This window comes from Aythya fuligula, chromosome 1, assembly GCF_009819795.1.
Source record: "Aythya fuligula isolate bAytFul2 chromosome 1, bAytFul2.pri, whole genome shotgun sequence".
Taxonomy (NCBI): domain Eukaryota; kingdom Metazoa; phylum Chordata; class Aves; order Anseriformes; family Anatidae; genus Aythya; species Aythya fuligula.
The window spans coordinates 53,958,326-53,972,597 of NC_045559.1; the positions used below are offsets into that span (position 1 = coordinate 53,958,326).

Consider the following 14,272-nt stretch of genomic DNA (forward strand, 5'->3'; position numbering starts at 1 on the left):
GGTTGGATGAATAACAGAACTATGAGGAGGGGCACACTGCTAACACCTCCCTGTATGGGACAGGAAGAGCAGGACAGGGTGAGGAAAAAGAGAGCAAGAGGAGAAAGACAGATGTACAAGGTGAAAATCTCCAGGGATGACACAAGATGACTGTGTAGAGGAAAATGAAAAGAAAAAAAAAAAAAAAAAAAAGAGGAAAAAGGAAAAAAAAAAAAAGGCAACCTGACCCTGCCCCGGGCACTTTCTTCTGTTGAATCTCTGACACATCTTTCAGCCCCTGTGAAACAGCCTCTTCCAGCAGTGACCAATGTGTTTGTGCATAAGAGAGAAAGTGTTTTAATGACTCCATCAGTGGAACAAGACTGAGCAAATTAAATTACTCCTCCTTTTGTTTTCTGAATTAATGACTTTCTTCACTGTGTGCAGCCTTGGAAACTTCTCTGACAAGGTTAGCAAAGGGTCTAGACTGTTTCCTCAGGAATGATGAAATGTTGCTTCAGAGGGAGACAGAGGCTGCACTGATGTCATTGATGAGGGATGCCAGGTTCTTGCTGCCCCCCTGTGTGAAACGGAGGCATTCCCTGTGCTGAATTTGGGATGGACAAAGCACCTCTCACCCCAGTGACTGGGAATGCACCAGGCCAAACAGCAAAGGCTGAGGTCTCCAATAAGGCCAGATGCATGAGGGGCAAGATGTGTGCAAGCGTGCCCATGCTTACACATACTCAGACACACACATGTAAAGCCCATGGAGACCATCATGCAATGGCCAGGTATTAAATTTTCTCTAAATGAGAGAAAAACCTCCTCCCAGTATAGTGGGTTGCATCCTGGGGCCAGGCTGTGCAACCCACAGCCTTCAGACCACACGAGACTGTTACAGTGATTCATCTAGCTGCAGCACATTGTTGGTCATTACCTTCCCAAGCAGTAGTGGGTAGGAACCTGTTCCCAATGAAGGTATGTCACCTTTCCAACCCAAGGGACAGTACACAGCAGATCCAAGGCACTTCCTCAGGGCTCCACTGTCCCAGTTTTCCATGGGACAAGTATGTCACACATCAGATAAGGTTATCTATTTGATGTTAACTTACTGTGCCACTGAGCCTCAGCTCCAAGCCTTCAAGGTGAGTCTGACCCAGGCCCTGTAGTGGCAGGCAGTAGTACTCTCACTGTTTGCTTATCCATGCTAAAAAGGTGGCCAAAGACTCCCCTCTTCCTTCACATTGCTGTGAGCTATGCCTGGATACCAGGTCACTCTCTTAAGCATCACCTTCTGGTTCTGGGTCTGAACTTCCCCCTAAAGCTGGAAACTGCTTTAACCCCTATTCTGGGGTCCAAATCTGGCTGTCCTCCTCCCAGATGAATACATGGACTGGAAACTGCTCCTCTTACAGTTCATGTTGTAACTTCCCATGTCTTTTGCTAATTTCTTGCACTCCTCGGTGCAGGTTTTTATTGAAGTAGTCCATTTCTTGCAAATAATAAAAAAAAAAAAAGTGGAGATGGCTCAATTTATATCCATAATTACATTTGAATAACAAAACCATCCTGAAAATGAAGGGGAGAGGAGGGGAGATTAGAGTGAAGAGAGGGAAAGAATGAGCAAGTGCACACAGGAAGGGAGAAATGAAGATCACTTCACTGAGAGCCAGGCACTAATGACACCAGCCGGAAACATGAGGTCCATATGCTAAACAGAGATGCCAATTTCAGCTTGAATCAAATGATTATGTCAGTGAGAATGAGGAATGTAAAAAAGTAGCAGGCTATGATGGTGGATTATCCTCCTCTCTGCTGTCCATGCTTTCTCTCTTGTGCTGTCATAGGGAGCAATTGATGTTTGAAAAGCCATGCTTGCATCTCACTTATGGAAAAGGTCACCTGTTCCCCTGTCTCTCCTTCCCTCCCTGACATCTGTTTCTCTAGTCAAGCTTCCACCTGTTAATCTTTTTCTAATGGGCCATCAATCAGACCCAGCAAAGCATCCTTCCTAGAGAGAGGGGCAGGAAGGACTGGGTAGGGAAAGAAAGGAGACATGAGCAGAGAGAAAAGCAGCAAGAAGAAACAAGACAAACAAACAAAAGCAGAAAAAAAAATAGCAAAATGAACTCACTGGCACCCAAAAGAAATAGAGAAGGAGAGATGTTTAAATACTGAGTAAAAAAGAAGTGCTAGCTGGGGAGGGAAGAGCAAGACAGAAGGAATGTACCCAGGAAAAAGAAGAGAAAAAAAGGAGAGAGTCAGCTGGAGGGGCCCAAGTTTGACAGTGAACATGGCTGGTGTAGGGGACTCAGGCCAGAGAAATGTGAACTTAATGAAGAGGGCAAGTGAATGGGGGAAAAGAGCTTTTCCCCTTTTCTTCCTACTGGCACAAGGGATTCCCAACACAACGGATGTGTCACCTCAGAGTTGTGACAGATGCCCAGGTTCCTACAGACAGCACCCAAGCATCCAGTGTAAAATGGTTATTCCTCCACCCAGACCACATGTGTTTATCTAGAAATCATAAAATTGAAGTCTCCACAAGGAAAGGCCTCAACTCAAGGCTATTTTGGTCCAAGCAAAACCAGGGAACACTAGAAATCTCCCCAAAAGTTAAGTCTGTTCATATTGCCAAGCCAGGATAGATTGGTTTAGCCATCACATGGAGAGAGAAACTCAAACAGAACTATGGGAGATAAGGATTGGGCTGAGGATGGTGGCCTGAAGGGGAGAGGGTCCAGGGGGTAAAGCATGCCCAGAACCAGTGTTTTAACCAAACTGGTTTGCCTGTTCTGCCTCTTTCCAAATCCACACAGCTACCTAATTCAGCTCCCCATGGTGCTAAATCCTTCATCCCTATCAGTGCGGATCAAACACTGGGAGTATTTGCATGATTCAAGCCTTCAGGGCTCCAGACCAGTGATCAGAAACCAGAACTGGGGCAGTAAAGAGCAGCGGCTCAGCCTTCTTTTTTTTTCCCCTTTTCAGTTTCTTACTAATTAACATTAGAATTCTTATCTCAGATTAGAATGAAAATGTAATTAGCTCATTATCTGACAGCAGCCAGAAACTCCCACACTATCAGAAAAGTTAGGAATATGCAGACCACCATGAAGCCACTGCAGGAGGAGTTTCTTCTGACCAGGACTAAATTGGCAGCTGTCTAGAAGCTGAAGAGTGATTGATGTAATCTATGATTGATGTAATCTATGTAGACCAGCCCTACCAAATTCCACCTGCACATCACTGCCCTTGAAAGCATGACCGAAAAATTCCATACAGAGGCCTCTCCAGCCTGTCCATTTTTATACATCATTTCAAAGTTACTTGACAATAATCAGAAAAGTCACGGAAATCAGCCATGGAACGTACCAGCTAGCTTTTACTTTCTCTAGTCACCACAACCGATGCAGGATTTCATAATGTTTTGTTATTCCCTAGTTTTACAAGACTTAAGTGATGTCGTTTCATCCACCACCCTGGGGAGACTGTTCCATCATTTACTAAATGTCAGTATGATGAGCTGGCTTGGACACTTGCTGAATGTTTCTGACAAGCAGCAAATAGCAAAAAGAGAAGCAATAACTGTAAAATATGAACTAGTGGATCCAATAAATGTTGGTATAAAGGGAAATCATGCAGGCTAACGGATATGAAGGTGCCGATTCACAGGACTGGTCTAGCTGGGAGACGTGATCATCTCCTGATCCACACCTCATAAAGTATTGATCTGATGCACAAAGAAATGTGGGAAGTAGATCCTATAGGAGGGAAACCAAGGTACTCTGTATTTGTCTTCCTGGCTACTAAAGGCAAAGATGTGCAAGTCCAACAGACCATTTGAAGAAAATGAGAAAGGCAGCCTGGGACATTCAGCTGGGACCAGCCTTTCATCCTCATGCTGATGAAGGGAAAAAAAGCAAACAGCACCAGATCCTCTGTGAATATCAAAAAAATAAGCTTCTTTAAAGGATCCTTCTGGACAGCCACAAGCATTTAATATCTTGATTTTCTACACTGGATTTTAAAAATAAGCACTTCCAAGCAGAGACAGATCTGAAAAACTGCAAAAACTATTTCAAGCAGGACAAAGCTTGAAATGATGGATTTCAGCTTGTGCAATGTCCCAGCAATATCTGAAGACCTAATACTGAGGGTATTGCGTGGTATAATGCCATGATGGATTTGTATGAACTTATCTATTTACAAGTGATAACTTGTGATAAGCTTAAGGATTAAAAATGACTCAGAGCAGACAGTTTGTCCCAAAATGAGTTGATTTCCCTCACAAGAAATGTGTAAGGAGATGGGAAGGTGCCTTGGCCACACAAACAGGACAGGAGAAAGAACCTGATGGATGTGACAAAATTTAAAGGTGATTTGGATGCAGGTAAAATGGTTTGAATTGCTGAGGTTAAGTTTCCTGGAAGGAAAACAAACAAAAACCATTGTGAATATTAAAAATGTGAATTGTAACAGAATCTGGTCCAACCCCCCCCCCCCCCACTCAACACACAGATCATTTAAATTTATGTTTTTCTTTCCGCTGGTCAAGGCTCAGGAATTGAAGGCTAGACTTGCACACTGCCTCTGTCCTTAAGATTCCTCTGTTTCTCAGCCTAAGCCCTGTGCCCAGCTCCTGCAGTCTCTCTCCCCCATTACCCTGGTGGTTGCTGGGTGCATTGATCTGTGGGCCACCTCTCACCCATATAGTCCGTGAGGAAGTGGAACAGCACAGAGCTGATGGACGTGCTGTGAGCTGCTCACAGGACCGCTCAAACCTGCAGTGCCTTCATACACACTCCTGCCCAGACAGATATGTCCCGGTGAGAGGCTGGGATTGTGATCTCTCATGCCCCAGAAAATCAAAGCTCAAGGGGTCTCCATTCCTGTTAGCTCTCAACTGGAAGAGATTCACACGATGAAGCAGCAGAAACAACAGGAACTACTTCAGTCACAGGATGGTGTCACCCTGCAAATCCCAGATCTCTGGGGGCAGAAGGGTTTCCTAGACATTATTCTATGAAAATTTGTGTTTCTAGATGGAAATGTATCAGGAAAAAGAGAAAGGAAGGAGAGAAAAGTGGACAGTGAAGCACCAGTCTGAGATATAACAGTAGCAGGGCTTGAGAAAAAATCAAAAAGCAAAGAGAAGTGCACACATATGCCTCTGTGGTTTTGAGTTAGCTACAGACCAAAAAATGCTTGGAATTAATGTTATGAACTACTTTTTTATTTATTTTTTATTTTCTTGTGCCAGGTAAACAGGGCTCAGCACACATTTTAAATAAACAGGCTGCACAACATTTTCCAGTTATGATCAATTTGGTCAACATCTTTTTTTCTAGTAGGAACAGCCCACAGGGCTGTGAGTTTTTCCTAGGTACTTATGGATAAAAAGTGATAGCATAACTTTAAGGATGTGTCATTAATAACCTGCTACTAGAAACCCTGAGGCTGCAGGCAGATCCTGCTCTGCTGAGGGCTGTGCAAACACAGCAGAGGCAGCCCAGAAGGGCTTAAATTCACATACACAATAGCCAGAGAGTGAATTCGCTACCTCCAGCTCAAATACTCTTCTGTTAAACTCTTAATTCACGCAGTCTCCAATAAGCCAAAATGAACAATGCCTCTCCCTGCTTGGTGCTTGCATCAGTGGGCAGTTTTCACATTGTCCTGGGCTTCAACCCTTAGTCATCTTTCTGCTACGTGATAAATACATCGCTCTTTTTTATCTGTTTTCATGAGTCAACCCCTCCAACCTCTTCTTCATTCTCCTCTCCTCTGAGCTCCTGCCAGTATTTTTCTGGTACTGAAGCATACAGAGCAGTTTTGCATTCTGGGATCAAATTAAGGTTCCCTCATATCAGAATATCCCTCCTCATATCAGAAATCAGCTGGATTTTGAAAAATGGTCTAATGCTTGATATATGGGTGGCATCCAGACATCTGGGGCTTCAAATACTGGCTCAGCCACTGTGTTGCCTCAAACTGGGAAATTAAGGTGCTCTGGGTTTCAGGATATCTCCATCATGTTACAGCACAGGGCAAGTCTGAGTGCCTGCTTAAACCAGTCTCACTACCTGTCTCATTGCTACCTGAGACTATTCAGGGCCAGAATTGGACTTGGCTCCAAAGCTCCCTGATGCAGACAGCATCTCAGCTGTGGACCAATCCCCTATTTTTGTGATCTTGACAGATACGTGGGGTGAATCATGGCCACGTTCAGACTGGTGGTGTGAATTTGAAGCATAGACTCCTTTAACCCAAAGTGCAACAGAGCTACCAGACAGCAATGCAGATGCAAGGTCACGGACATATTTAATACCCTCTCAAGACTGCTCTGCACATCACAGAGTAGACATAGCCTCTGTTTCCCAGCTGTAAAATAAGGGCACACAATCCTTCTCCATCTCACAAGTCTGTCATTAGGATAAAGTGTGCTGCTGACTCAGAGCTGCCTGAAAACTATTGGCACGAAAGGCAAACCTGTGCCCACACCTGCTGTCTATGCCTTGACCTATATCTATCACTTCTTGCTGTCAGGGCAAAGGAAAGGCTCAAGCCATCTGAGCCCCCAAAAATGACTGGAGGTGGGAGGTGGTGCCTTTCCTAGCCTTCTTGTGCAGATAGACTGTGCTCAGGCATCTCTTAATTAAGCTGGAAAGGCTAGCAAGCTGACGGATTTGAATTGAGATGCTGGTGAAGTGCCTGTGACATCCCCAGAGGGCACATTAAATTAACCAAATAGACTAAGGATTCAGTAAGCTAATGAAGAGAGAAATGAGAGAGATGAGGAAGATGGAAGAGGCGAGGGTGAAGAAGAGAGAAGCAGATGGAGAGAGAAGATAGAGTAGAAAAGAAAAAGAGGAACGAAAGTGAGAATGGATGAGGAAAAAGAGGGACTGAAGGGAACTGAGTGGAAAATACTTGGAGGCAGAAAAAGTGATTAAGTGCAGGGATAGGGAAAAAATGACCCTGCAATATCCTGAGGCTTTCTCAAAGCCATGCTGGGACCATCTGTGCTATGGCCTGGGGTCCAAATTGCTCAATCTCTGCCTCCAGCGGGTTGCACCTGCTGCTTAGCCGTATCCCTGAGCACAACTCTCCGCTCCCTACCTCCCACCCTGTGTGTCTTACCTGCTCGTGGTGCTCAATGCCCATGCTGATGGTGTTCACGAGGATCGCGATCATGATCCCACGGTTGAAGTACTTGCTGTCCACAATCCCTCGAAGCTTGACCCTCACTTCCCGCCACATGTCACTGCAGAGCTTCAGCCGTCCACCTTCTTCCACCTCCTCCTCCTCCTTCTCCGGTGCTGAGGCACCCTGGTCCCCTCTGCTGCCCTCTCCCTCCTCTTCACTGGCTCCTCCATCCTCCTGGTCTGAATCAGCGCTGCCCAGGACAGAGAGTCTTCGGGATGCGTCATGTTCCCCCCTGTGGCATCGGGGACAGTTGGTGGGATCAGAGGTTGCTGTCACAGCAATGGGCTGGACCAAGCCCTGAGGAGGGCAGTCAAGAGAGTTGTGCTGTTGGCAAAGCCCTGGGGAGAGAAATGATTGTGCTTAAAAGAGAAAGCACTGTTTCCTCAAAAAAAAAAAAAAAAAAAAAAAGGCATTCAAGCTGGGCACCTGTTTGACTTTTGGGATTTTAGACACTGTAACAGGGCTTTTTAGCTGTAAGGATGATTAAACACTGGCAAATCATCTCAAGGGCAGCAATAAAAGCCATTGCCGTTGGGTGCTTTACACTGACTGGCTGTGTCACCAGAAGGCATGGTACTGTTCATCTGCCAGTGATTAGGCTCAGCGGGGGTTCATGTCCATCAGAGGAAGAACTGTTTTGTCTGATGCAGAAATCACAGCTTTGGACTCAGTCACTTGTATTAAGTGTGAACTGAGGGAAAAATGATCATGAGGGCTGCCTCTGGCCTGAACAGATACAAGGCGGGTCCGAGAACCCAGACACTGAGCTGAACTCTCTAAATTAGAGATGCTACATTAGCAAAGCATCTCTAGAAGACAGAAGAGGTAACACAAGAGCAGTTCTTCCTGATAGTCCATGCACTCTGAATCAGAATGATCTGCTGACTTCAGTGAGAAAACCAAGTTCCTCAAATCTCCAGTCGCACCTGGAAGACCAAATGGACACTTGTGGGAATGAATCAATTAATTAATTAACACAGTGCATGAGAACTGCAGAAACCTTCTCAGTAAGTAAAGAAAATGAAAAACTGAGTATGCAAGACTAGCTGAAGGAAAATCTGTCTTTTTACTTGTTAACTGAGAGCATTTCTTATGAAAGGCATCAGCAGGCAGTTAATACTAACTCTATAATTCCATTTTTACAGTCACTTTTCAGGCCAGGAATCCAATTTAAATGGTACCTCATGTCTAATTTTACACAACAGGATGTGTTCCCATCAAGAGAAATTGTCTCCATTGCCCTTGCACATCAAACTGACTTCTTCAGTATTGCTCTTCTCTCTTGGCTCTGGGGACACCCTATTGCAGTTCTATTCATTTTGCTTCTCTCCTGAGGTCCCATAGCAACTCATTTTGGGAGCAGAGTTGTGGGGGACCAGCTATATCACCTAGCCCAATCCTTAGTCCCACTGCCTCATATTTCCCTAATACATCTCTTTCCCAAACTTCCATCACTCCCCTACTATACCAGACCTCAAGTCCTTTCCAAGACTCAATCAGTGTTTTTAATATTGTCACAATTTGTTTTCAGATCTGGGTTGCCTGTTAGTCACCCTAGTTTCCATTCCCACTTATGCTGGTCCCCTCCACCTGGTGCACTGGCCATAGCTCCATGTTCTATGGCCAATGTTAATTCTAACTCTGTGCTTTGTAGGTAGAGCTCCTTTGGCAAGCTAGCACATGGAGATGCTCCCAGTTATGCTCACATTTCCACTACCAACACTTCCAGATTTACCCATACAATCCTTACTGTAGTGCCTCTGGCTTTTCCTGTTCATGCCTAGCTTGGCATTGCTCGGCTCCACGTGGCCCTGGCGCCGGCTTTGTATGCTGTTGTACAGCCCAAGGGTGCGGCGCTTGGCTTTGCGCACGATGTGGCAGACGTATTGGAAGATCTCCTCGTAGCAGTCTCCCGGCTCCATGTAGCTGGCGACAGTGCTGGAGGAGAGGTACCGGGCCCGCTGCTCCTGCATCAGCTGGTGCTCCCGCTGCTTGGTCTCCGAGAACTGTGTGGCGATGACCACCAGGCACAGGTTAATCATGAAGAAGGAGCCCACCTAGTAGCAAAGGAGAAGGAGGGACAGGCGTTGTCAGTGTGAGCAAGGATATATGGCAGAGGGGAAAGAAGAGAGAGGAGGGGAAGGTGAACACAGGAACTAGAGCTATCATCAGTCTGCATATGGAGATGGGATTTCAGGAAAAGCCAGCATTGGCTGAGATTACTTTTGGGAACTCACTCCCTGTTGTTTCCCTACAGAATTTAGAACTCTGAACGGAAATTCGGGAAACGCAAGTCCTAATTTTGGCTCTTTTGTCAGGGTTTGGGACCTTTAGCAAGTCAACTTAGTACTTACCTACAAAGGGTTTGATGAAAATTGAACTTTTCTTTCCCTCTCCTTTGTCTTAAATAGAAGATGTGAAAAAGGATTATTTTGGTTGCTTTATCCTTTTCTTGCTCATTTACTACTGGAAAAATCATGCACTGTCATTTACGGTCTTCAACTCTTGGAGGACACGTCAGTGTTCTTGGGGCATTTTATTTATTTCTATCATTTACACCACAAAGGGAGATGGCACTTTGCTGAAATGAACGAGCTCTTGAAATTGGAGTTTACAAAAACTAATGATTTTGAGAAGGACTCTAAATAGTCTGTCAAAACAGTATTTCTTTGCTCAATTTCCATTCTTCTGATTCTTCTGAGACCAGACATTTTATAATTGCTCTTATTTTACTTGTCCTCCAGCCTAGGTGGATTTTCCATGTCAAATACAAAAACAACCACAGCTCATTCCACCAGTTTCTCAGAAATGAAACAAAAATCCCAAGTTCTTGCTATTGTCCCTACAGAAGCCAAAAAGTCATTCCACCAAAAGGTGGAATTATTTTTCAGGAAGAACCCCAGCTTGTACCTACCCAAACAGCATTCCCCTTAGTGCACAGCCCTTGCCACTTGCCCCACAAGCTTGTGTCCTCGTAAATCCCTTTCTCTTGCACACAGATGCCCAGCACCTCAATATAGTGGCTCTCACTATTTCAAAGGGGAGATGTCCCTGCTAGCATCTGAATAAGCCTTTGAAACACGAAGCCCTTCCCAAAGAGATTCAGCATAAGGACAATAAACCGTTTCAAAATAATAGGCTTTTTTTTCCCCTCTTCCTCTCAGCACCCTTCAAAGCTGTTCTAATTCTGTTTCACTTCATCACTGAGCCCTTCTCAGTGATGAAACCTATTTTCCCTTCAGCTTCTGTACATGGCCTTGAAATGAAAAACAATGCCTCATTTGGATCCCTTCTTCACCTGCCCCCAAGGAGTTCTGTAGTCCATGATCTCTTACATGTTTTCACTGATGAGGGTATGACTGGGAATCCGAATTCTCCTCCAGCGTGCTCCCTTGCCCTCTTCCCCCTCAGCACCACACGACCCTCATAGGCTTTATCTGTTCAGTTCTCTCCCTCGGCTTGCCCTGAGTGAGGCAGGTCTGGGAGCTGGATACCTGCTGTGCGTTTCTGAAATGCAAATTGCCTCCTCTCTAGGCAACAAGCAGAGAAGCTGAGGGCAACAAGATACCCTCAGCAGGGTCATACTTAAAGCCTGGGGTTGAATCCTGAGGGGGGTTCAGGTTTTGCATTGCCAAGCCTTGTTCTTGCAGGGAATTGTTTGCTATGATCAGATGACTGAAAAGGGGAAGAGTGGGAGGATTGGATATGGCAAGTAGTCCTTGAACATCTTAGCTAACATCAAACATGAAAACACAAAACGAACGAGCTTGTTTAATCCTTAAGACACGAATCCACAGACTCTAAAGATCTGCTGAGCTTTTCTCTACCTCCCAAGCAGCACTTGACAGGAAAGGTCCCAGATGGCTTGTGACTGAGCTATCCATCTCAGTCAGCTGTGCGGCGAGACCACCAGTGTCTGACACAGAGTCAGACAAAGTATCTGACAGAGCCAGAAGGAGACCATTGATGCAAAGCCCCAACACAAGGAGTCTCTGTTCAGTCCCAGGCCTGAACTTTGTACTGAGCTGTACATTGATTAAGCTGAATCCCAGCCTTGTTCAGCCTAAGGCTTGATCCCTTTTTCTACAATATCTAATAAAATCTGACTGGTGCTGAAGATGCTGACTTACTTGCCCATTATTTTTATTGCTTATTCCAGAATATCCAGATTGTCTTCTGAAGCTCACATATGTAAGAACAGGGCACTTCCAGGAGGCTTAACTGTTGCAGTGTGGATGCAAACCTGAGAGTTCAGAAGAGCCTGAAGGTTTCTCTAGTCCAGGAGCAACACCAGTAGCCAAGCAGCTGAAGTGGTGATGTGGAGAAAGCTAGACTTCAAGCAGGAAGACACAAATGGAGCACTGATCCAAGAAGTGAAAGCAGGCCTTCCCTAATGCCACCTCCCTAGTCTCCAGCAGAGCCAGAAGCTGTTTATAAGTTGCTGAATACACGTTTTTACTAGGTTGCTCTGCAAGACCACTCAGAGTGCCAGGATCAGATGGTACTCTTCCCCTCAGGGACCATGTCAACACAGGAGTCCTAGAAAATGCTGGGAACGTATTTGGTGGTGGAGCCTTCTTCCCTCCTTATGAGCCATAACAGGTAATGCCCTTACACAGGTGTTTGAAGATATCGCTGTGAAGGATGGAGAAGACATATATGAAAGTATAACTCTAAGGAGTTCTCCGTGGAGATCCAACCCCAGAAGAATGAGTTTGAGCCAAAGCTAAGAGGTATGTCGAAAAGCAGAGAGCCAAGGCCTGAAGTATGACTGTCAGAGCAATCCAGTTTAGAAAGCCAGGCCTTTCAACCATGAAGAAGGAGGGCAAGATAAAGGCCACAAGGACTGTGCTTCATAAGACTTGAAGAGGAAATGTCATTGCTATAAGACGAATTGGAGGGAAAATGATACCAAGTGACAGCAAGTTCACACTGTGGTTTTGCTAAGTGCTGCAACAGCACCCTGGAAAGATGCATTACATGTGCAAAGAAAGTAACAGAAATGCTAAATCCTTTCTTGCTGTAATTCCACCAAAGGCAAAGGAAATACCCTATCTAGCATAAGGCTTCTCTGTTCTAAGAAGTCCCCAGAGTAAGTTGAGGTTCATGTGCTCCTGTGTTTGATGGAAATAAACCTACATGGCTTCTGCAAATGAGGAGGGTGTGTCTAGAAATGTCAATGACACTCTGCAGTAAAATCTCAGGTGGAGTGTTTAATTGAGGGTTTTCAGCTGCCTGCAAATTCAGAGACAAAGTTTGAGTCACTGGAAATCTCCATGAGGTGAGCCAACTCCAGAAGGATGATCCTGTTTCAAAACCAAAAATACGCTGACAGAATTTACATAGTTTGGAGCTGGGGCTGGAGGGAGCAGTTTTTGGAATTGGCCCATAGGAGATGGGTATGCCCACCTCAGAGGTTGAACACTGACTCTGCACGGCCCTTCCTTGCTCTGGGAGAGGCTGCGTGTGAGGCTGGGAGTAAATTCTGTGCTGAACTACTCATTATGAAAATATGGCCATGCTAAGTGATAATGCAGGTGGGTCCTAAATATCTGTTGCATGATGGGAGATCTGAACAAACAATATGGGAAATTATTGTTTTCTGGGTTCACAAAAAGCAGTGGATGATTGGTTTGGCTCTGCGGATAGAGCTGTGAGGAGCTCCCCTCCCATCCTGCGCAGTCATATTTCTAGACTGACTTTCCTTGGGACTCTCCAGCCTCAAAGTAAGAGCAGTATTCTTCAAGGTGTATTTCACTTCTTCTGTCCTGGCTCACGTTTCAGCCCAAGGAAAGAGGCCACCTTTCTGTTCTTCTCTCCTTGTCTTACCCTTGTCCTGGTAGAAGGCCGGAAGGGAGGGAGAAACAGGGAATACCATGAAGATTCATCTTTTTCATAAGTTCTCTAATCCAAATGGATCAACAGATATTTTTTTGTGCTACTCCCCATACATACAGGCTACAGAATTTCTCCCAGAAATTGTACTAGGGTTTGTTTGCTCTCATATCATTGCATGCCAATCTGAATTTAAAACAGATTATGTGCCAGGTAAGTCTGTTAACATTACTGGGTGGCTGCTTCTAGAGATCTGTTTCTAGGAGGGCATGACCACATAGGACACATAGTAGGTACAGAGCAGAATCTTAGCCAGGTCCATTCAACAGCCTATTCAAATGCTTGTAGGCTTTAGAGATAGATACCGAGGTCCTTACAGACTAAGTGACACCTACTGTGTATAGACTGAATACTTCCCATAATACATCGTATGTCTTTCCCTTCTACTTTAGACTTTGGTTGCCATATAGGAAAAGTGCAAGTCTCCATAAACAAAGGAAATGCCTCCTTGTTAGAAACAGGACATTCACTCCAAAAAAGAAGTGTTTATAATTGGGAGGAGGCCTGAAGAATGGAAGAGATGATGGCATTGTCTTTCTCACCTCTCCTTCCAGGCACAGACAACAAACATCCTTACAACAAAACAATCACCTTCAACCTTCACATATATAAATCCACACGGCTCAAAAACTGCTTATGAAGTTCTCATCACTGACATGCTGCTCTCCTTCCATCCCCACCAGCCACAAGTGATCTCACGCAGCCAGTTTATGTTGGATTGATGACACTTTGGGAGCAGCAGCTCCTTTTTGTTCTCAGCGAGGAAGTAATTCAGCATGACAGACCCTGAATCTGACAAAATCCGAATCTGAGACCCTGAATCTGAGAAATCCAGGTGCTGTCAGTAGCCGTAAAACAGGAATTATTCAAGAGTTTCAAATGTGCAAAAGACAAAGTAGGAGAAAAGGTGCAGAAATGGTTTACTGTACTTTTGGGCTTACTGTTTTGAGGAATTTACTATGAAAGAAGATGTTTGGATGAGCACATTATCCTACATTGGGTATTGATTTTCTAGGAGTCAATCCTGAGCATTTTCTTTGAGCAAAAGAGAAGAGCCTGACTGACAACTATGTGATCCTGCAGCTCACTGTTGGAGAAAAACATTGTGCTGGATTCCTGAGAGACCAAGTGGAAATCCAGGTACAGTAGTTTGCTACCCAGTATATGTGTTGACCTAATTCCTGAC

At 44.9% G+C, this 14,272-nt stretch overlaps 1 protein-coding gene across 1 annotated transcript in view; it reads right to left on the reverse strand.

The window, feature by feature from the left end:
- Positions 1 to 14,272, reverse strand: part of CACNA1I (calcium voltage-gated channel subunit alpha1 I) — a 145,919-nt gene that overhangs the window by 33,453 nt on the left and 98,194 nt on the right. Inside the window, exons 8-9 of the mRNA XM_032195274.1 lie at positions 8,942 to 9,248; positions 7,126 to 7,529 (exon numbers count right to left, since the gene is read on the reverse strand). Coding sequence (XP_032051165.1) covers positions 7,126 to 7,529; positions 8,942 to 9,248 — 711 coding nt within the window. The remainder of the gene's footprint in view (positions 1 to 7,125; positions 7,530 to 8,941; positions 9,249 to 14,272) is intronic.